A 23,541-nucleotide genomic window follows, 5' to 3' on the forward strand; every position below is an offset into this window, starting at 1 on the left:
ACTGCATCACATCCTCAAAACAACCCCCTGCTGCTGCTGCTGTAACAACCCAGCCTACTACTGTCAGCCACACCACCAACAGAAAACGTTATCAGATGGGTAAATTGCACCCTCTGCTGTCATTAGAAGCTTAATGAACATCCTTACCAGGAGAGCACCATATAAGATGTACGAGATTATAGCTTCATCCAGCCGTTGGCCACACTTCAGCAGGCCTTTGACAAGGTCTGTGACAGAACCTCCATTACACAGCTGTGAAAGGACCGAGAGAGGGAACAAAGAAGCAAAACAAGAAGACCTTTGTTACTCACTCAACAGACTCATTTAGCTAGCAAAGTTCTACTTCACGGATCTGCTTTTTGGAAACATGACAAGAGCAACTCCCATTCGGTCCTCTTCGCATGGGGAGAAAGATAGAAAGATAGCACGCCCAGCTGGCTAGGCTGCCACTGACCTGTGCTCATCCTGTCTGTCTGTCTTCCTTCCATGTAAACTGATATGTCTCGGAGAGCTGTTCTCATCTCTGACTCACCTTCCTGTTTTGCTGTTCTCGGCAGACCACCAGAGGAGATGGAGCCATGCACTCTTTGTCTCCTCGCCTCTAGCATGAGGGGCAATGTCCAAGCATGGCCATTGTAGCCTCCATCTTAAGTTAGCTAGATAGAAGTAGCACCTTTCCTATCCAGTATGCATTTCTATTAATAAAGTAGTCTTTTCTTATGTTGAAACCAAGTGATTTCAAGCAAGGTAAAAGCTCATCACTTTCTCTCAGGTAAAATCACACCATGCAGCACAGAGTGCTGAGCAAGCTACACCAAATTAGCAATTTACTAAAACTCTAGTTGGTATACTAGCCACTAGAGCCATCACTGCTGACAATATATACTGGTGTTCCACCTGGACAGTAAGCACATTAAAATGGAAGTAGATGGCAATGATTTCCACTGCATTTCCAAACAGTAGCCATGATCCAGAAGCCTGTGGATTTTGGGGGCTTCCCATTCTCATCTATGAAAGGAAACATGAACAAGCTTTTCCAAATGCATGCCCAGAGCATGCCTTCACATAGGTGAAAGCAAGGATGGTCATGCCCAATTAGATTTATTTATTTATGCAATTTCTTACTGTCTCTTCACCATGAGGTCCCAGGACATCGGGCTACAACCACTTAAAACTACAATATTAAAAACAAAGCAAATTCCAGTCAAGAGAATGGGTGTATATCTCCTAAAATATATATTTCTCAGGCGTCCAAAGATTGTGTCATCAACAATCTAAAGATTACTAATGAGCACAGGGGCTCCAATGTGCATATGCAGCTCTCCAACACCGAAGGGTGTCTCCATTAGTTTTAAGAGGAACCAGACCCTGTTGCAAATTCCTTTTCTTCTTTCACCATTACATTCCTTCCATTCATTTTGGTGGGCAGGAGAAGGCACTGGGGATCAGAATGAGATGCAAAGGTTTACTGAAACCAATGGAGTTACAATATCCAGGTCAAGAACTGGGATGATGTATAATAGGTCGATTCCAATTGCAAGCGACATTTCAAAGTTGTCTCACTTTTTTTGTAATTGTAAAAGCATGGATTGTAGTTCTAATCAGTTGACGGCAGCCCTTGAGCCTTGTACAAGAGATGGAAAAATTAAGAAATGAAAAACATAGGCGCATTGGAAGCTGCTTTATACTAGGTCCAACTATTTGTCGCTCTAGTTCAGTTTTCAGCAGCTCTCAAACAGAAAGCAGCTCTCCAAAAGAAAGACTTCTGACTGTCAGCAGGCCTCAGGCAGAGGTTCTTGCTATCTGTTTCCTTTAGCTGGAGATGCCAGGGATTGAACCGAGGACCTCTTGCATGCAAAGCCTGTGCTCTTCTACTGAGCTGCAGTCCCTTCCCAAAGCGAACGAAATGCCATTGTTTTTGTAATAGGGTTCTTCATTATTTAAAAATGTGCATACAGCATAAGCAGTATATTTTTATGCTAACATTGTACTCGTCTTTCCCCAAACTGCTTTTGTAGGAACAAAAATCCAGAAGGTATTGGGGGGGGAGTTAAGGGACAAGATTGATGCACTTGATAACTGGGAGGCAACAAATTACAGCCATTTCAAACCTTCACTCCATCAATGCTCCCGCTGGCAGGCAATATAAAATAGATGGCAGACACATCTCTATACTCAGGGTTGATGGCCCATTCTGCCAACAACTGAGATGAAACATTCAGATCTAGAAAAGAACAGCTTCTTACAAACATTTCCCTATCTATAGCTTTCTACACAGTAAAATGATGGGAGAAAAGATAAAATTAAAACCTTTCCAAATGCTTTTTTTCAAAACCAACGTCTCTCCAGGAGCTATTTTGCTATAGTTCTTTTACTCCTTTTTCTTTCTTTCTTATATTTACCGGTAGAACATCTCAGCTATAACGCTACATAGTTCCAGACCGATCAGCTCATCTCCTCACTAGGGATGAGTGAGAATTTTGATTCAGTTCGCATTTCAAGCACAATTTATCAGATTGCAGCTTCTGAAACAATATGGGAACACAGCCGTCCTTCAATATTCGCACTTATTAGAATTTTGGGCTGCAGTTTGCCAACTAAACAACATTTACAAAAATGCATATGTTAGGGGAACGTGTGCATAAAAATGAACACATGAGTGAAAATAACATGCAAAAAGGCATGAAATGATGAGAAATGGCTTGCAAAAATGCTTTTCTCAAAACTGCCTACAAAAATGTGTTTATTTGGAGAAATTTGCACTAAAACGGCGAAGAATTTTCATGAGAATTTTTTTTAAAAAAAAAAATTCTGATCGCTGCAGAAATGCAGAGAACTGCATTTAACACTGGAAAAATGAGAAACTGGGAGAACTGAAACTGACAGATCTTTCCATCCCTACCCCTCACAGCACCTCTAACAGTATGTTTGGTTTTAGATCCACAACAACACTATTAAGGTGAGGTATCAGCATCATTCCCACTAAAAGCAAACTCAGACAGTGAGTGTCAACAGAACTGGGGCCAAAATGGAGTATATTGAGAAACAAAAGTGATGTATCAGGATGCCTGGGGGAATCCCAAGGCTTATAGAACTACATTCAAAAAAACTCAGGGGAGGAAACTCACAAAAAATAGCTCGATAAGGACCGGTCCTGCTCAGTAGTCATAGAATGTTAAGCATCAGCTGGAAAATAAAAACTGGAAGGCAGGGTGGCAGAATACCCAGCTTGGAGGGAATGGCTGGCTGGAAACCTGAACAGGAGCTCTTCTGATGGGACTGCAGGATTGCAATATACAGTGCAATATTGTGTTGCAAGTCCCATTTGTTTACCCTAATTTGATGTCAAGGTCACAAAACTGATTTCAACCCAAGTGTCTTGGGCTTGCTTGACTGTACATTAGATTGCAAGCAAGTCAGTCCACAAAAGCTTGGATGGTCTGATGGCAGTCCCAGTAACACAAGTAACCCAAGAATATGTTGTGGGGCATTAGGGCCACAATGGTAGATGGTTATTTATTGCTGCTTTGTCACTTCTTACTGCTAGATACCATACAAGGGATAGAAAAAGACAGGTGTGTAAGCTCACCATATAAAGCGGCCTTCCTCAACCTGGTGCCCTCCAGAAGTTTTAGGCTCCAACTCCCATCAGTCCCAGCCAGCATGGCCAATGGTTGGGGATGTTTAGAGTTGTAGTCCAAAAATATCTGGAGGGCACCAGGATGAGGATGGCTGATCGAAAAAGAAACTTGGAGTGTGAGACCAGGGGGAGGGAAAGGAAGCATGTGTGAGGTGCTTGTTTTTGTAAATAACTGAACAGGAATTCAGAACTTTCCTTTACTTCAGAAAATATGGATTATTCAAGGCAGATGAACTCCACAAGGCCATACCAGGCGCATCCACATCAAGCACCCTTATACCACTTTAATAGTCATGGTTTCCCTCCAAAGAATCCTGGGAAATTTAGTTTGGAGAGGTGGTAACAGTTCTTAGGAGACCCCTCACACAGCTATAATTTCTAGCACTTTTAACAAACTACAGTTCCTAGGATCCTTTGGAGAAAGCCCAACATGGTGTGGATGTTTCCTTTTTTAAAAAACTCACACAACAAATATTCAAAATACAGCACTAGAAAATGGAAGTAAAGAAAGTCTTTTTCACCATCTCTTCCTTGGGCTGATAGTCAGGAGCGTCAAGACAATGACACTTGTCTACTGTAAATGCCAAACTGTTTTGACTTATGTCCACCTGCTTTGGATTATGCCCTAATAATCACACCAGGCTCCAGGAATTCATTATGCTTAGGTAAATAATAGTGCTTTAAGTCATGACAGGTCCAAGTGTTTGAAAAAGGACTATGCATGAGAAAGGTATTGCTCATAATGTATAAGTCTGGCAGAAAGATGATGTCCTGAGGAAAATAAGTACTTTAATTACTCCTCCCCCCGCCCAAAGTAAGCCATATCACAAAGAACATATGCTTTCATCAAAGAAACAGCGATGAAAGCGATTGAGTCCTTTGTATGGAATCTCTTTCATTGAATTCAAGAGTTATAAATAGCAGTTGTGGCAAAACACGTACAAAATTGGTATGCAAATCCTGAAATGCAGGATATTTCAGCTGGGTCAATAATGCTAACATTTTATAGCTTTTTTCCCTACAGTTTGATGACTGCAAAACAGAGGAGCACAACCACACATGAATTATTCTGAAGGGCAAACTAAAAGTGTTGCAGCAGATAAATGAATAGGATCTTCTGCAGGGCTTGGAGGTTTTGTTTTGTTTTTTTAATCAAAGCAGCAACAGAGTCAGAGAAGCAGTACTGGGGAAGGAGAAGTTTAACTCTTTCCCCTTTAAACGGATTACCCAATCTACTGGTTGATCTCTGGGTGATTTGTAATAGGTTGGCAAGGGTTTCTGACTCCTAATCATTTAACAATAGCAGCAACAAAATGACATTTCCCACCTAAATTAGGTTGCAGAAATGAAGAAAGGGAACCAGGAGTTAACTTCTGTGCAAAATTACTGTGAGCTCAGTTCACTACTGGTACAAAAAACAAATGCTTTTTAGGCAAGCATCCCCCTGAACTTGAACTTCCTGCTCAAACTGTTTTAATTGCTTTTTTTAACTGTTTTAATTGTTATGCTACTGATAGGCTTGGTTTATTGTATATTTTAAATATGGGGTTTTTTAATGTTTTCATGGAATTGTTTTATTGTGTACTTTAATTATGTATGGATCTTATAATTGATTTTGTCCTTGTAAATTACTTAGAAGCCATTCTAGCAAGCAAGCAGTCTATAAATTAATTAAAATATTATTGTCGTTATCGCTTTACTATTATTATTTGGGTTTTTTAGAAAAAACAAAGTACATCTGACAAGCCTGAAGTCTGCACCTTCATGATCTAAATCAGCTCTTCCCAACCTTTGGTCCTTAGTATTGTTGAACTACAACTCCCATCAGCCCCAGCCAGCATGGCCAGTGGTCAGGAATGTTGGGAATTGTAGTCCAGCAACATTTGGGCACCCAAAGTTTGGGAAAGGCTGATCCAAATCACTCTCCAAAGCCACTACCTATCCCATGAAGGAAATCATACACAGACCAAAGAGGAGCTTTGAGTGGATGGTTCAGAAAAGAGAAAGATGTTGGGAAAAGGGGTTAACCAACCTCTCCCTTAGCACCATTTCCCCAAAGCAACTTGGGCCCCTCACGGCTTTGATCTATGGGAAATCCTCTTCATGGCTTTCATGTTTCACATCAAGTTCAACACACTGAGACCTTCCCTCTTAGAAGCTGCCTCCACCCTAAAATTGATCTTTCAATTACCCTGAGTCTGCAATCAAGTTTGGGAACTTAACACAAAGTAAAACTGGCAGTGGGATGGGGCTGGAGGACGCTATAGATTCACCAGTGGATGACACAATTTCAAACATATCAAATCTTTCTTTGCTTTTTTGCATGCTTCTTCCAACAACCTACATCTGTGCCTTTAAACAATATTGTGAAAAAGTGTCCAGAGGGTGACATCTCAAGAAACATGATGCTAGATGATTAAACTGCCAATCAGATCAATCAAAAGAATGGAATGAGCTTAGGAAAGCTAATAGGCTCAGAATGGAATGAGCTTAAAGTTTAGGAAAGCCATTTGTAATGGCTTAGCGGTGTCCTTCAGATTCTCACCCAGTACCCTCATAGCCCACACATGAAACAAATAGCACAGTTTCCAAATTCTGGGTGCTAGAAGTTCACAATGGAGCTTTGTTTTGAATTTTCAGTAGGGAACATATCCCCAATATGTTCATTTAAGATTAACTTTACAAGCATTATGAAAAGTATGAAGGAGTCCTTCTATGTGTTCAACGCTAGGCAAAGAGTAGTTTAAAAAAAATAAAATTGGACCCAGACTCCAGAGATAGGCAATCAAAGGTCTTAAGTGCTGCCATCCTAATACATTTCTTTTTAGGTAAAGCCTCCTTGACATATATGTGATTAGATGATTAAAGGGGATTTTGGTGCTGGCCCCACCCCTGAGGATGCATAGCATCCTCTGCCCTAGATGTCCATGTATAAGAAATTGACAGAAAATTGACCCCACTGCCCCTTTTATTGCATAGTTCCCATTCACATGTACAACATGTTCAGGAAGCTTAAATTCCATTGAAAGTGGTGCTACCAATTAAACAAATTTAGGATAGGGGTGTGCACAAAGGACAAGTTTGCTCAGTTCTAATAAATTGTTTCAGTACCCCAAAAGCACAGTGACTGGACGGCCCTTGTAGAATCATTCCCTGTGGTTGAAAACTAAAGCGGTCAGCCACAAAACTACACCCCTTTCTCTCTCTCTTCCCTCCCTGGAGTTTTTCTTACTTGGAGAGACTGGGAGCAGTATAAATGTTCACAGAAATACTGACTGTCTCTGTGTTGGTAACTCTTTGAATCTTCAGATTAGTCCCACAGTTTTGGGGACAGACCACTCTGGTTTGGACCAATTTGTAGGGAACCTACATTACTTTGGATGACTTCAGGTTCTCTCCAAAGTGGCCCACTTCAGTTCAGGATTTGGAATTTTCCAAAGCAAATGCACACCCTAAATAAATGTTCAGCAAACTTGACATACTAGACCTGATATACTGAACTTGCTTCCCTTCCCAAAAGGATCATTTGATTAATAGTCACAAAAAGAAAGGTGAAGAATTCTGCAGAGCATAAAGGCTGAGCAATATTTTTGCTTCTATTTTTATAGAGGAAGAAATTAGCTCATAAAATCTTTTTTAAATTAAGATTTAGTGACATAAAATATCTTACCTCAAGAACGAGCCAGAGCTGTCCACCTACATGCTGATCTGCTTTGTAAAACATTCCATAAAATTTAACAACATTGGGATGGTTAGGAAGAAACTGTAAGATGTTGTATTCTGCTTCAATTTCCTCATCCACATCCTACATTGGAGACACACAGAAATGTGTACTTTACAAATATCACAACTTTATGATCTATGGTACCTACAAGACTAGCTTTAAAAGATGCACTGAAAGCCATCAGATCAAAGAACTTCATTTGCTCAAAAAGGAAAAAAATGTAGCATGATGACAATGTCTTACTGATATGGGCTCTAAATCTACTTAGCTTAATTCACTAACTGAGGCTATACATACCATACATTTAAAGCATATGACTTTGCCCAAAGAATCATGTGGCCTGTAGTTTACCTCTCACAGAACCACAATTCCCAGTACCCTTAACGAACTACCACTCCCAGGATTCTTTGGAGGAAACTCATGTGCTTTAAAAGTATGGTGTGCATGTAGCCTGAGGGTCAGAGATGTATTGGGTTGTTTCATTAAGGCCATGCTCAGGCTGGGGCACATAACATCCACACCATACATGTGCAGAATTGAGTTATGTAATATAGCATAGCATAACATAGCACATCTAGAGGGTATTTGTGAATAGCAATCACAGAAACAGAGAATTTTGTGAGCAGGACACAAATACTAAACAGGCCAAGGGAACAATCCTAACCTCAGACAGAAGCCAGCTGAGGGGTCTCAAGAAGCTCTTCCAGTGGAGATGGCGATATGCCAGAGGAACAATATTTATACCACTGCAAATCCCTGAGCCTTCCCATGGAAAGCTCTGCTGGCACAGATGTTCCTCTGGCAATGTTCTGCTGGTGAAATGGGAAGGTGTGCTTGGAGGGGGCAGAGAAACATGGAGACAGAATATCCTAAACTCCTGTGCTTCCCCAGCACATTCCAGGAACCAACATATAGTTAATTTCCTCCTATGCAGTCAATTGAAAGTAAAGAAAAAGGTGCTTCCCACCTCCTGAAGAAGATGGTAGTTGCTCCACCAGTAGGTCTCCCCCCACCATCAGTTGCCTCCTACTGCATTCAGTGGGAACGAAAATGAAAAAGATACCTCCCACCCTGGCCAAAACGGCAGGTTGGAGGATGTCGCAGTTGCCCTTCCAGTAGATCTCTCTCTTCCCTAGACTGCTCTGCCTGGCTACATTCTTATGGAGTCCTCCTAGGCAATAAGACTCATCTGAATGCAAAGGGACTTTCTTCTGAGAAAATGTCTTCCCAGTTGTACTCTTATTTGCATGAAATTCTTTTTAATTTATTACATTTACCTTGAGCCATTTGGATTTCTTTTACAAAACATTTTCATTGACTTTAGGCTTCTCTGATGTATATCTCTTTCTTCAATACTTTATTTTAATTTTAAAAATTACCTATGTATATCCTATATAAATACAGAAACACAACACTAAAAGCAAGAAGCTTCTGGTGTTGTATTAGAGAGAGAGCATCAGTCTTTATGAAATATGTGGAAACCTGAGAATCCTATTTCTAGCTACTCTTCAAGGTAACTTCTTAACCCTTGCAATTGCAGAGACATGGGTGATCTGTGAAACCAAAAATATCCAATTTAGTTTTCAGTACTGGATCCCTCACATACAGGATCCCAGACTTTGTGCAAGACACAAGGGTTCTAAGACTGAATAGGGGAGAAAGCATCTTTGAGTTCATTTGGGAATAAATGTAATGTTGTAACAGCTACCTTGCTTTCTGGCAGCCTATGATTTGTACACCTGAACATTTGCTCCAAAATACTTTCATTTGATCTAATCACTGAATGTGAGCATTCCACCTCTTAGTGCATATAATATGCAAACTTTAAAAAAAATAAAAATGTTGTTCTTCACTTACACTGATAGGATCTAGAATCTTCACTGCTGCTAAACTCCCATCCTTCTTGTTAGTAACCTTATAGACTTTTCCATAGGTTCCCTTTCCAATGGTCTCAATAATTTCCCAGGTATCTGAGGGATCAGCTAACGATTCCAGCCCAATCATATTCTGATTATACTGAAACAATCCATAGAGTTGTTTCCTGGGGAAAGGAAATGGTTAAAAGATCAGTCTACTTGGTGTCACATAGCCAACCATCCCTGGTGGCTGTCTTGAACAAAATGTTAATTAACAGTTGTTGTTCTTTTGCCAAGCCTGGAGGCTAACTTGTGATGACAACATCTCCGGGAATCTCAGTACAATGAAATTCAGTTCTGAACCCCCACTGACATTTGGAAACCATTGTAAGTTTTAATTTGAGATACTATTGCAAACAACATCTTAGTATCCATTCTGTCCCCTTCCTTATCCAACACAAACACTTTGTTTCGGACTTCAGAGCTCTCCACAGGTCTTGTCCCACCCTCTCTCAGCCCATGTTTCTCATTATGTCTTTGACCATGACCTTTGTTCCTCCAGCTTGACTACTCTCAGAAGACTGAAGGCCTCCTGTTCCCTCAGAATTCTCCACCCATTTCCCCTTACTGTATCTTAGGTATATGAATCTCTTCTTGAACACATGAATGGTATAACTGCTCTAGTCTCTCCCTTCAAATCCCTCCTCATGGTCCATGGCAGAGGTGGGGACCCCAAGGCCCTCCAAATTATGCTGGATTCCAAAGCCCATCATGCTGGCTGAAGCTAATGGAAGATGGAGACCAGCAATATCAGGAGGGTCATAAATTCCACATTCCTGGCCTATGGCTTAACCCTTTAATCCTCATTTTCACCTGTAACCAGGCTGTAAGAGCATCTCACTCCATTTGCCCACATTCATGTCTCCTTCCCTCTCCTTATCTGTTAGAGCCTCTGTTATTTTCCCCTTGTTTATTTTAGACTGTAAGCTTCTTGAGGACAGGAAGCTGTCTTCCCCCCCCCCATGGAACTCCTGTAAGATGTTATGCACACTGAGGGTATCATTTGGAACTTCCTGCCTACTGACACAGGCAGGTCCCTTTGCTGTATTCCTTTCAGTGCCTCCTTAAAACCTTTTTGTTTGGGCAAGCCTATCCACACACATAGATGTTAATCAGTTTTACCTTTTCTTTAGTGTTTAGTTGCTTTAAATATGTTTTTCATTACTTGTTTTTAACTGTTTTATTGATAATTTCAATGTTTTTTGTAAACCGCTTAGAAATCTTTACATTCAAGTGGTATATAAATGTTAAATAAATAAAAATAAAAATATGCATGTATGTATATATCATATAAATTAATCAATAGTATTGGTCTCATGTTTTACTGTTCTTTCAAAAAAGCACAGGGTTATCTCTGCTGACACTTCCTTGCAGAAATATAGATTAGATGTGAAGAGCTGCTCCAGACACACCCTAAGGCTTAAGCATAATTACTAGGATATATATCATACTATTTCTTTTGTTGAACAGCAAGGCTTCCATGCCATATCACATTCTGTTTTTAGGAGTTTACCTTCAGGTTCAAAAGTGGCTTGACGGTTTGGTAGACTGCTGTTTAAGAAAAGCAAGTCCAAATTGCTTGTGGGGTCCTTCGGATCTTGGCCATTGTCTTTCCAAGAAGAGTCACATTCCATAATACTGTACCACTGGGATTGTATCTTGCTGGCATTTTAAAAATAAAATAAAATACAATCTCATCTCCCTGACCATTTGTTTTCAAAATAAAAATGATGTACTAGAAATTCCCACTCTGGAACTCTTCTGTAAAAACAAAAAGTGTGAAGGTGTTCAGATACTACAACTTCTAAAATCCAAAGGGGGAATTGGAGGCATTGCTGCCAATAGCTGGTCTGGGATCTGGCAGACGCTACAGGTTTTGGGATGCTTCCTTCCATGTAATGACTCATTAAGAGCTAGGTTTACGAACAAGGGCTTGAAGAACAAGGGCATAGGTCTCTATAGAGCAGGGCTGAGGAACCTGTGGCCCTTCAGATGTTGCAGGACAACAACGCCCATCACCCTTGACCTTTGGCCATGCCAGCTGGTACTGATGGGAGTTGGAGCCCAACAACTTCTAAAGAGTTCCCCACCCCCACTGTAAAGCAAAGTACTACAGGATACTCTCAAGGAATACTTAACCTTCCATTAATTCTTCCTTGGGTTATATATTGAGTTGCTTCTACCTCATTCTTCTAATGTCAACAGGACATACTTAGTATTGTTGATCCTTAAATATTTCCGCTCTTGTTTGCAACTTTGAAAATGTTCTCATGAAAAGATCAGACAAGCAAGAGGGGCAGAATGGGAATTGCTCCAGTCCAGCCATATCTAAATTAGCTGCTGGCTAAGTATCACAACTAGAATGCCCTCAAAGTGATACACAGTGCTCTAAGTATCCACCAAAACATTAGTTATTATTATGCCTTCATGTTGTGGGGCAACTGATGATAAATATGTTCTTTTTGTTAAAAAAAATCCTTGCAATTTTTCATGATTTCTTCCTTTCCTTAGTAATGAATCACTGTAAAGAAAGCTGCTCATTCTATGAGATTAAACACATGCAGACCGCTTTAAATGCAAGGTACAGTATTAATTTCACTGAAACACCTTAAAACAACACTACAGCCCTCTAAAGCTGAGTCCATTTCCTCCTGCTACACAGCCTATTTGTGGAGTCCATCATCTGTTAATGCTCTCCTCAGAGTTCCCCAACTTCTGAGGTGAGTGGCAACCCGAGGAAAGACATTTTCAGTTGCTGCACCCAGTCTCACCGGCTACCTATGCGGCATTCTTTGCAGTGCCAGGTAAAACCCTTTGTATTCTCCCCAGCTTTTAAATACACACAACTTTGTGGCATTTCTTGTAATTTCCAGGGACCAATGTAAAACTGGCACAGTGTCAATTAGGGATGGGCAAGAAATTCAATTCAGTTCACATTTCAAGCTGAATACATCAAATTTGCACTTTCTGAAACAATATGAGAAATGAAACACAGCCATCCTTCAAAATTCGCACTTAGTCAAATGTTGTGATGCAGTTCCCCAACCAATGTTTACAAAAACGCATGTGTTAGGGGAAAGTGTGCATCAAAATGAATATATGAGTAAAAATAACATACAAAATGCATTATCTGATGAGGATTGCTTGCAAAAAATGTATACATTAGTCAAAACTACCTACAAAAACGTGTTTATTAGGAGAAATTTGCACTAAAATGCTGGACAATTTTAATGAGGATATTTTTAAATAGAAATTGCAAATTGCTGCAGAAATGTGGAGAACTGAATTTAAGATTGGAAAAATGAGAAACTGAGAGAATCGAAATTGAGGGATCCCTTCATCACAGCTACAATCACAGGGCCACTCATATGAATAAGCCATATCTAAAGATAAAAGTAGCACTTCAGCTGAGGTCACAACCACACCATACATTTAAAGCACATTTAAAGCACATTTAAAGCACATTTAACACACATTCCCCCAAAGAATCCTGAAAACTCTAGTTGACCCCTCACAGAGCTACAAGTACAGTCCCCAGGGTTCTTTGAGGGAAGCCATGTGCTTTACATTAGATGTGCTTTAAAGGTAAAATGTGGATGTGACCTGACTTCCACAGTCTGGCTCTGGCCTACTGATACAAACAAGCTGTTTGTTTTTTAAGCCACAAAATCTATAGCTTCCAGATACAAGATGAACAGGAAATAACTTCTGTAACTGCTACAAAGGATTCTTGTTCTTCGATTTAAAAAGATGTTTTAAAAATACCCCCATATTTGCAACATTTGTCCTCCTGCTTTAAAACCTTTTATCTGCTAATACAAATTAACCCAGATCTGGCATGACGGTTTTTTAAAAGTTGAAAACAGAAGCCAGAACACATTTTAACTTCAGTTACTGTATAGAGATAGCCAGTTCCCTTTCTAAGAAAGATGAGGATAGAGGCATCATTAATTATTGCATAGATGCACCTTCTATGCTGAAGCTGTGAAGAAAGAGAGAAAGAACTTCTAGTCAATCTCACGTTCTTAATATCCTAAACATTAACTTGACAGTAGAGGATCATCTATAAAATGAATAGTGCAGCCATAAAACAAACAAGATAGTGCAAACCTCTACATCATCATCCCCATGAAGAGTGTTAACTTAAAAGATTCAGACACAATTCCCAGAATCAAAATGATTGCCTCATTAAAGTGTTCTCCAGAACCCAAGTTTCTGTTGCAGACACAGCAAGCTGAAAGCAGAGCTCCCACCTGAAACATCTGGAATAACCTAGATCTACTTTACAGACAGTATGCATTAGTGTACTGGACCCCTCTGTTGAGGCTGTGTAGCCACAATGTGGAGAATGTTCATCTATCTTTACATTTCTCAGTGGAACTGGACACAAACACATAGCATGACTTCCCCAGCTAAGACCCCACCTGGACCTAGTGTCTGCCCTGTCTCTTCCATCACCCGTGAAGAACACCTGGAGTCCTGTTTGTTACAAGAAGTGCCTTGTTTCCTGCTGCATTTAGGAATTTAAATGCATATGAACATTCTCTGGGTTTCAAACTGGCAACCTTAATTGCCTCTCTCACCAGCTGACGTAACTCCCAGCTACAGGTCCTCTTTCCTCAGACCTTGAAATACGGTATAGTTTACCACCGAATAAGAATGTTTGCAAACTGAGAAAGTAATAAGTATGCAGAGAAGTTTGAGTGGTTCTTGTTTTTACTTAAGTATGTCTCTGATGGTTCATATGTGCCTTTTGAGCTTTGAATATTTCAAAACAGAACCCCTTTGTTCCGGCAGAAACTAATGGTTTCCATCAAGTCCTGATGAGGTATACACATGCATCCTAGTCTTGTCAACAGGTCTCTTTACAGGAAAGCCCACATCTGGATGTTTTCATCTCTGAATTCACACATAATCATTCTTTGGTATGAGTTGATTCCCTGGCCCACCTTACATCAGATGTGCACTATGAATTAATAATTATCCTAATAATTTATTACTATGACATTATTGATATTCCTCTTTTCTTCCAAGAAACTCAAGATGACATTTATTATTTATTTATTTTATTTATTTGTTAAATTTTTATACCGCCCCACTAGCATAGCTCTCTGGGCGGTGTACAACAGAAAGTATATACAATAAAATCACATAAATCAGTACAAAAACATATATATAAAAATCCACAAATCTAAAACCAATTTGAACATATTAAACTAAAATGCCTGAGCAAAGAGAAAGGTTTTAACTTGGCGCCAAAAAGATAGCAATGTCGGCGCCAAGCACACCTCAATGGGAAAACTATTCCACAATTTGGGGGCCACCACTGAGAAGGCCCTGGTTCTTGTAACCATCCTCCGAGCCTCTCTATGAGTCGGAACTCGGAGGAGGGCCTTCGATGTTGAACGTAGTGTACGGGCAGGTTCATATCGGGAGAGGCGTTCCAGGAGGTATTGTGGTCCCGCGCCGTATAAGGCTTTATAGGTTAAAACCAACACTTTGAATCTGGCCCGGAAACATATAGGTAGCCAGTGCAAGCGGGCCAGAACAGGTGTTATATGTTCGGACCGCCTGGTCCTCGTTATCAGCCTGGCTGCCGCGTTTTGCACAAGCTGTAGTTTCTGAACCGTCTTCAAAGGCAGCCCTACGTAGAGCGCATTGCAGTAATCCAATCGAGAGGTTACCAGAGCATGGACAACTGAGGTGAGGTCCTCCCTGTCCAGATAGGGACGTAGCTGGGCTACCAACTGAAGTTGGTAGAACGCATTCCGTGCCACCGAGGCTACTTGAGCCTCGAGTGACAGGGAAGGATCTAAGAGTACTCCCAGACTACGAACCCGCTCCTTCAGGGGGAGTGTAACCCCATCCAGAACAGGGTGCATATCCACCATTTGATCAGAGAAATCACCCACCAACAGCATCTCAGTCTTGTCTGGATTTAGCCTCAGTTTATTAGCTCTCATCCAGTCCATTATCGCAGCCAGGCAATGGTTCAGCACATTGACAGCCTCACCTGAAGAAGATGAAAAGGAGAAATAGAGCTGCGTGTCATCAGTGTACTGGTGGCAGCGCACTCCAAAACTCCTGATGACCGCACTCAGCGGCTTCATGTAGATGTTAAAAAGCATGGGGACAGAACTGATCCCTGCAGGACTCCACATTGGAGAGCCCATGGTGTCGAGCAATGTTCCCCAAGCACTACCTTCTGGAGACAACCCGCCAGGTAGGAGTGGAACCACTGCCAAGCAGTGCCCCCAACTCCCAACTCCACGAGCCTCTCCAGAAGGATACCACGGTCGATGGTATCAAAAGCCGCTGAGAGATCAAGGAGAATCAACAGAGTTACACTCCCTCCATCCCTCTCCCGACATAAGTCATCGTACAGGGCGACCAAGGCTGTCTCATTGCTAAAACCGGGCCTAAAACCCGATTGAAATGGATCTAGATAATCGGTTTCATCCAATAGTGCCTGGAGCTGGGCAGCAACCACTCGTTCCAACATCTTGCCCAGGAATGGAACATTCGCTACTGGTCTGTAGCTATTAAGGTCTTCTGGGTCCAAGGAAGGTTTTTTCAGAAGTGGTCTCACTACTGCCTCTTTCAGACAGCTAGGGACCACTCTCTCTCGTAAAGAGGTGTTTATCACTTCCCTGGCCCAGCAGCTGTTCCATCCCTGCTAGTTTTTATTAGCCAGGAGTGGCAAGGATCTAGTGTAGAAGTGGTTGCATGTACCTGTCCAAGTACCTTGTTCACGTCCTCGAGGTGAGCCAACTGAAACTCATCCAATAAAACATGACAAGAGTGTGCTCCGGACACCTCATTAGGATCAACTGCTGTAAACTGGGAGTCCAAGTCCCGGCGGATGCATAAGATCTTATTCTGGAAGTGCCCAGCAAATTCATTACAGCGGGCTACCGATTGCACTATCATGTCCTCAGGGCCAGAATGAAGTAGCCCTCGGACAACTCTAAAAAGCTCCGCTGGGCGGCAAAGAGATGACTTAATAGTGGCAGCAAACTATTGTTTTTTTGCCACCCTCACCGCTCCTAAATACAGGTTAGTAGAGGCACTCACCAGTGCATAATTACATCCGTCAGGAGTTCGCCTCCACCTCCACTCAAGCCGCCTCCTATCCTGTTTCATCGCTCTCAGCTCCGGAGTGTACCATGGAGCTGTATGAGCTCTACACAGGAGAGGGTGCACAGGAGCAATCGTGTCAACAGCCCGGGTCATCTCCGTATTCCACAGTTCAACCAGTTCAACATACATTAAGGGTGTGGAATCTCCGACCCACAGGCCAGATTTGGCCCTCCAGTCCTCCCCATTTGGCCCACAAGGCCATTTTCCAAATACCGTGCCTGCCTGTCCCATACCTGATGTCATTTGTGATGACGTGTGTGGGGCAGATAGAGATGCAGCTGGATTGAATCCTGCTTGGGTCAGGTGCATGAGAGGGCTCCCTGTGAGGAACTCATTCACGCACCTGAACCCTACAGAAAGCAGGACTGAAGTCAAAGTTGGCCCACAGGGGTGAGGAGAGATAAAGACCTAGCCCACCTAAAAGGTTCCGTGCCCCTGGCATACTTGGTTATTCTCACAATATCACAAATAACCAACAGTCACTTCACAAATATATGCATTAACCTACAGGCCCCCATGGCATGATAAACCCCAGCTGAAGTGCAGAACATTCACAACAACCCTGTGAGGGAGGTAAGGCTGGAAAATAGTGACAAGTCACTAGGTCACTCAATGACTTCCATGGCTGAAAAGAGACTTGAATTTGGGTCTTCCCATTCCTAGTCTGACACCCTAATGATTAGTTAAATCTAGTGGTTAGAGTCTAACCAGTACATTACATCAGCTGAGGCATACATGTTTGTGGAGATTCTTGACACTTATTACTAACATATTTACATTGTTCTGATTCTTACAATTTTACTTCTTTGCCATCACTACCCTCAGGTGCACTTCCCTTCACTGCCATTTAATCCTATTGATTGTGGTGACCCATGGGATTTTGTCCATAACCTCGTGAGGCTACACCTGACATGGCAACATCATGGATGCCCATGATCAAATCACATGGGTTTTCATAGCCAATCAGATTGAACAATAGTGTGGGGAAATGAGGCCAAAGTTGTTGTGAACAGAGGAGGAGGAAAAGGGAGAAAATGGCACCAACAAGTAGTCGCAGCAGACAGAGAAACAAGAGAATAATAATATTATTGATGTAATGTGAATTTTCAAGGAAAAGCATTATTTCAATAATTTCTTTGGTTGCATCAAATAATAGTTTGAGGGAAATAGTAAACTCAGAGGAGATCTGATGACGCCCTTCTCATGCGTAGGAGAAAGCTGACTGCATAAATCAGCCTCCCCCAAGCAGATGCCCTCCATATGCTGCTGGACTACAACTCCCATCACCCCTGATCATTGGCCATGCTGGGTTTTGGGGCTGTTGGGAGCTGTAGTCTAACAACATATGGAATACCAGGTTGGAGAAGGCTGGCATAAATAAACCCTTAGATGTCAAAAGGAACTTTCCATCAAAAAGAACTTTCACCAAAATGTCTGGGAATTACTGCCAAGGTGAATGTGCTTGGGGATTAACAACGGCAGATATAAATAAATTAGTCAATAAAACAATCAAGAACAAAATTGCATCAGCATTACACAAACAGTTTTCAGGGGATTAAAAGGCCTTCTTTACATTGTGTATCACCTGTTCCCATTCTCCATCCAACACATAAAAGGGCAGGATGTGTCAGACCTGTCAGTGAGCAAGGATAGTACAGCCATACTAGCTCTTCCTGATTGCATTATTTCCAGTGCATGCCCTCTGAAACTGTAAATATCTTTACAGTTTTCAGCAACAGGAGTTGCCTTCCAGTGGAGAATCATTATCCAATCCTGAGTAACAGAAACCTTCTAGACAGATCTGCCATGGCCCTGAAATTAGTTCTAGGCTCGGCTCCAGACTGATGCATTATTGAGGGATCATGATGTAAAATTATATGCATTTTTTGGACTTTGCAATGGCTGGTGGAGGCAATCCCAGCTCTTCCAGCAGATACACTTGTGCAGCAAAGCAGGAAAAAAAATTATTGTTCCGTATGCACATCTCCACTTGGTGCTAAGAGTGTCTGCATGTGCAATTAGCTCTGGCACATCGACTTTTACCACCACATGGAACTGAGTAGACTGAAGCTGCTTTTGTGGAATAATTGGGTGCAGCCTTCCAATGGTCAAATAGAATAAAATTGCTTTTAAAAAAAGACAAAATATGTTTGGATAGCTTGCTCCATGTGTGTGTGTGCGCACACGCACTCAGGTATGTGTGCCAACAAACACAAACCATGGCTGCATTCACACAGCAGTTTACTCTATTTTCCTGACATTTTCTTACCTGATAATTTCCCCATTTTATTTGATCTTTCAGACAACATAAAAGCCGCTTCTGGAAATCTAGCAGAATCTAGTGGAAGTATTGCACTCATTTCCATGTTGATTGCTTCCAGAATTGTGCAGAAAGGGTGGGGGAATCGCGACATGTCCAATGACATTCATTGTTGTGTCACACCATGCCCACTGGTGTGAATGAAATTCAGCACAACATGGTGGCATATCAGCCAAAAAGCCACAGTTCTATATTGCAACAGATACTGCAGTGTGAAAGGAACATTAGGAATTGGGACAGAATCACTACCATTACGATCAGTAACACTAACTCAATAAACCCCATGTCTGAATGCAGCCCATATACAAGGATTGCTGTCACCTTCCACCAGCCTATAGGTAGACAGAATGTTAGGGCAGCCTGGACATCCATTCAGAAGGAAAACGTACATGTTAAATATTTAATTCAACATTTTGAATAGACTTAGAGAAATAGCTGAGAGTGTAAATGAGCAAGTTAAAATGCTGATTAGATAAAAAATGGTAATTGTGGATCTGTTCTTGTTCTTTTTAATATACTCCTAGCACTAGAAGGCACCCACTAAACTGAGGCGCACCAGCCTTTCTGTGCCTGTGGACTAGGGAATGGACCAATCTGTCAGTTTCAATTTCTTATTTTTCCAGTCTTCACTTCTTTACATTTCTGCATCAGTTTGCAATTTTTAAAAAAGTCTTCACAAACATCCACCAGCATTTTAGTCCGAATTTCTCTTACACCTGTTTTGCAAACAATTTTCCCTAATATAATGTATTATATGAGCTATTTTCACTAACAGATTCATTTTTATGCTCACGTTCCCTAATATAGACCATTTTGTACTTATTATTTGGTTGGAGTATTGCATTGCAAAATTCAGAAAAGTGCAAGATTCAAAGGATAGCCTCATTTCAGTTAGGGTGTTATGTGAATCAGGTAGTTTCTTATTAAAATGCCAAGCAAATTTCTCCCCCGTCCCTACTATGGACACATTTGGATTTCTGAGGAAGAATTGTAGATGTCAACCCATCTGGTCACTTCCCCCTTCCTCCCCTTGGATCAGCTACAGAGAGAGAGAGAGTCTGTGTGTACACACTTCATTCTTCCAAGGAATCTGGATAAAAATTGGATCTAGCAGAAGTAATCTGAGCCTTGCAGAGCACATAGAGCTGAAAGAGGAAGTGAGAAAGAGTGTCATCTTTCCAACTTCTTCCTTCAGCTATAGGTACTCTTCAAGGGGGAAAAAGGTAACCTCTCTCACCACCTCATGGCTCACAGGATTGGACTGTGAAAGACCAACCCAAATTGTGTTTGCATTTTTACAAATTTGTAGGGCAGTACAATATCTCAGAGAGGAGGTCAGGTCTCCTGCTCCCCTGGTGCATTCACTATAGCTGCCCAATTCCCCTGCTTTTTAAAGTTTGATAAAAATATTTGTTGGCTATAAGTACATTCTTAAATTCCAAGAGTTTTTTTTTACTTATTAGTGAATTTCTCTGCTTTGTAATCCGGGAGGTAAGAAATGGGATCCTGTGCAAGTTTGCTCAGAATTGATTGATCATTTGCATGCCTACTGAGTTCAATGGGATTTACTCTCTTGCAATGATGCTTAGGATAGGTGAAACTGACCATGAGGTAGGAGAAGGAGGAGGAGGGAAGGTGGTATGGCTGGAATGGGGAGGAGAGGAGGAGGTGGGGAGAGGAAAGGGAGAGAAGAAATTGAGGGGAGATGTGGAGAAGGAGAGGGAGGGGTAAAGAGGAGAGAAGAGAAGGAGTGGGAGGGGGAAGGAAGAGGGAGGAGAGGGAGGAGGGGAGGATATTGGGTGGGTGGATGCTGAATGGTCGGTAGTGTCCCAAATAAAGAGTTGCTTTAAACACCAGCAAACTGAAAATGCATTGCAGGGAAGAGAGAATTCTTATCAGTAGATTATGGTACTAAAAGAGAGAGCCAGTGTGGTATAGTGATTAGAGTGCTAGTCTGGGACCTGGGAGACCAGGATTCAAATCTCACTTAGTCATGACGCTCACTGGGTGACCTTGGGCCAGTCACTATCTCTCAGCCTAACCTACATCACAGTATTGTTGTGAGGATAAAATTGAGAGGGGGAGAACCATTTTTATACCCCACCTTGAGCTCCTTGGAGGAAAGGTGCGATATAAATGTAATAATAAATAAATAAAACCTTGGAAAACATGTGGATCTTGCCAGTGCTAGAGATAAAACAGTGGCCCACTTTTATCACTACATCCTGACCCAGTATGTCCAATCTCAAGATTCCTGCTTTCAACAATAGTTTCAGCTAATTAGTTCTGCATTAATTTAAGGCTGCCTGGACATCAATGTCTAACTCAGTGGTTCCCAACCTGGGGGCCACAAATTAATCCAGAGGGGGCCGTGAACAGTAAAGAAATGAATTTTGGGTTTTTTTTAAAAAAAGTCTTCACTCTCGGGACACTGTCTGCTTCCCACTGCTGCCGACGATACCTCCTTCTTGCTCCAAACGAGAGGGGAGGACTTTTGCTGAAGCACCAGAGAGTCTTTCAGGTGTGCTGAGGGCAGGCATCTGCCTATAAAACACATGGCAGATGCCAAAGGAGGCTGAGGGTGGAGCTACCAGGAAGAAGAGGGGATTACTTGCACTGATTCCTGTTTCCTTGCACTTCCGCTACTGGCAACACCCTTACTTAGAATGAGAGGAGAAGACTTTTTGTGAAGCAAAAAGAAGCAAGCCTGCAAAGAAAGGCTGCTTTCCCCCTTCCTTCCTGGCAGCCTGCCTGCCTGCCTGTCTTGGCTCCTGATTCACTGCCATCTCCTTTTAAAAATTATTCTTATCTGCAAGGACACCCAGATCTCACCTTTGGTCCAGATGGAGCCAAGGATCAGTGAGGAAGCTCAAGACTTGCGTGCCCCACATCTCTGAGGCTAAGTGTGTGTACCAGCATCTCCCCTTTCTTCCACTTACACTCTGCCCCTCTAATCTCTCTCTCCAAGATGCTGCGGCAGTTGAGGGCTTTCCTCTTCCCACATGCCAAAATGCATGCACACCTGCAGATGCTTGCCGGAGGGGCACATGTGTTTGTGCGTGTGCATGCACTGATCTCTCTTCTGCTCCACTCTCATTCCACAAGTGCATGCTAACCAAGTCATCAGTTCTGATTATCATCCCAAGGCCTAAAACATCTAACCCCCTACTCAATCTACCCACCCTTTTGTCTTCACAATCTAGCATCCCCACCACTGCTAGTACCATTATTAGTAGTAGTAGTATTAAATAATAACAACTCAACAGATTAGCTGAGGCTGGGATCCTGGTATTGCAGCAGAAATGCATTTATTTATTTAATTATTATTGCATTTATATCCCACCTTTCCTCCAAGTTGCTTAAGGTGGTGCACATGGGCCCCCCTTACCATTTTATCCTTACACCAACCCCGTGAGATAGGTCAGGCTGAGAGACTATGTCTGGTCCAAGGTCACCCAGTGGGCTTTATAGCACCATTTTTTCAATTAACAGGGACTAAAATTACAATTAGCATTGGGAGGGGTTCATGAATTTTTTAAAGCTTAGTAAGGGGGTTCAGTACTCAAAAAGGTTGGGAACCACTGGTCTAACTTATATTCTCACCCAGACAATGGCAAAACAAAAAGAAGTTAAGGATCTAATGAATCCTTGAAAAGCAAAAGCAAAAAACCAATCAACAACAATGCTGTTTCTGCTACTCTGACCTGATTGAAAAAAAAGAGAAAACAAAGAGAATGTCAACATCAGGCAGTAAAAGGAACAAAGGAACGTGACTGATATTATGCAGCTATGGATTATTTTTTTGTATTTCCCCCCAGAGACTCAGGCCGTGTCCACACCATGCATTTAAAGCACATTGGAAGCACCCAACCTGCAAAAAAAGAAAGAAAAAAAGAATCCTGGGAACTGTGGCTTACCTCTTTACAGTGCTAAAATACCCAACACCCTCAACAAACGTACTGTTTCCAGGATTCTTTGGGGGGAGTCACGTGCTTTAAATGTATGGTGTGTACACACAGCCTGAGGGTCAGAGATGTTTTAATTTCTTTTTGTCTCTGTATTGGGTTGTTTCATTAAGGCCATGCACAGACTGGAGCACATCACATCCACACCGTACATTAAAGCACATGGCATCTCTCAAAGAATCCTGAGAGCCCCAGTTTGCTAAGGGTGCTGGGAATTGTAGCTCTGTGAAGGGTAAACTACAGTGCCCAGGATTATTTGAGGGAAGCCAGGTGCTTTAAATGTATGGTGTGGATATCACCACTGTGAAATCCGTGGTACAATTGTGAATTCTGCCCACCTTCCCGTGCCAGAGGAGGGCAAACACAGGGGAATGCAGCTCCAGGACTTTTTCAGAGCAGGCCTGATGACATCATCTTCTGCAGTCCCTTTGCTCTGGCAAGTGAATGAGGTGATAAAAAGACTTACAGTACAGGCTTTACAATTGTTGTGACAGATTAGCATTTAGGAAGTCTATGAACGAGAGAAACAATCGAGCAGAGACTGGATACCTCCTTCCTCTTCTTTGATGGGATTCCTACTTCACATTATTGTAACTATTCACTTTGCAAGGTTATTTGTAAAAGCACTGGTCCCGATAATTATCTTCACTTTGTTCATCTCTCCATTGGGGGAACAATCCATTGATTCCTACTCACTGTTCTTGTCCTTCTTTCCCTTGACTTCCAACCTTACTCAGGAGTCTTTGGTGAGGAGCTTTATCAAAAGTTTTTTGAAAGATCAAATTCAATGTTATTAAGGTATGTAACAAAGCCCTGATCCAGAGTGATTAGCAGCC

The 23,541-nt window shown here is 41.8% G+C and overlaps 1 protein-coding gene across 1 annotated transcript in view; it reads right to left on the minus strand.

Annotated features, from left to right (window-relative positions):
* Nucleotides 1-9,368, minus strand: part of MYO3B (myosin IIIB) — a 357,902-nt gene extending 348,534 nt beyond the window's left edge. The window contains exons 1-3 of the mRNA XM_061608529.1: nt 9,222-9,368; nt 7,311-7,445; nt 148-252 (exon numbers count right to left, since the gene is read on the minus strand). Of these exons, the coding sequence (XP_061464513.1) occupies nt 148-252; nt 7,311-7,445; nt 9,222-9,368 (387 nt within the window). The remainder of the gene's footprint in view (nt 1-147; nt 253-7,310; nt 7,446-9,221) is intronic.
* Nucleotides 9,369-23,541: the final 14,173 nt, after the last annotated feature.

This window comes from Rhineura floridana, chromosome 2 (assembly GCF_030035675.1).
Source record: "Rhineura floridana isolate rRhiFlo1 chromosome 2, rRhiFlo1.hap2, whole genome shotgun sequence".
NCBI lineage: Eukaryota > Metazoa > Chordata > Lepidosauria > Squamata > Rhineuridae > Rhineura > Rhineura floridana.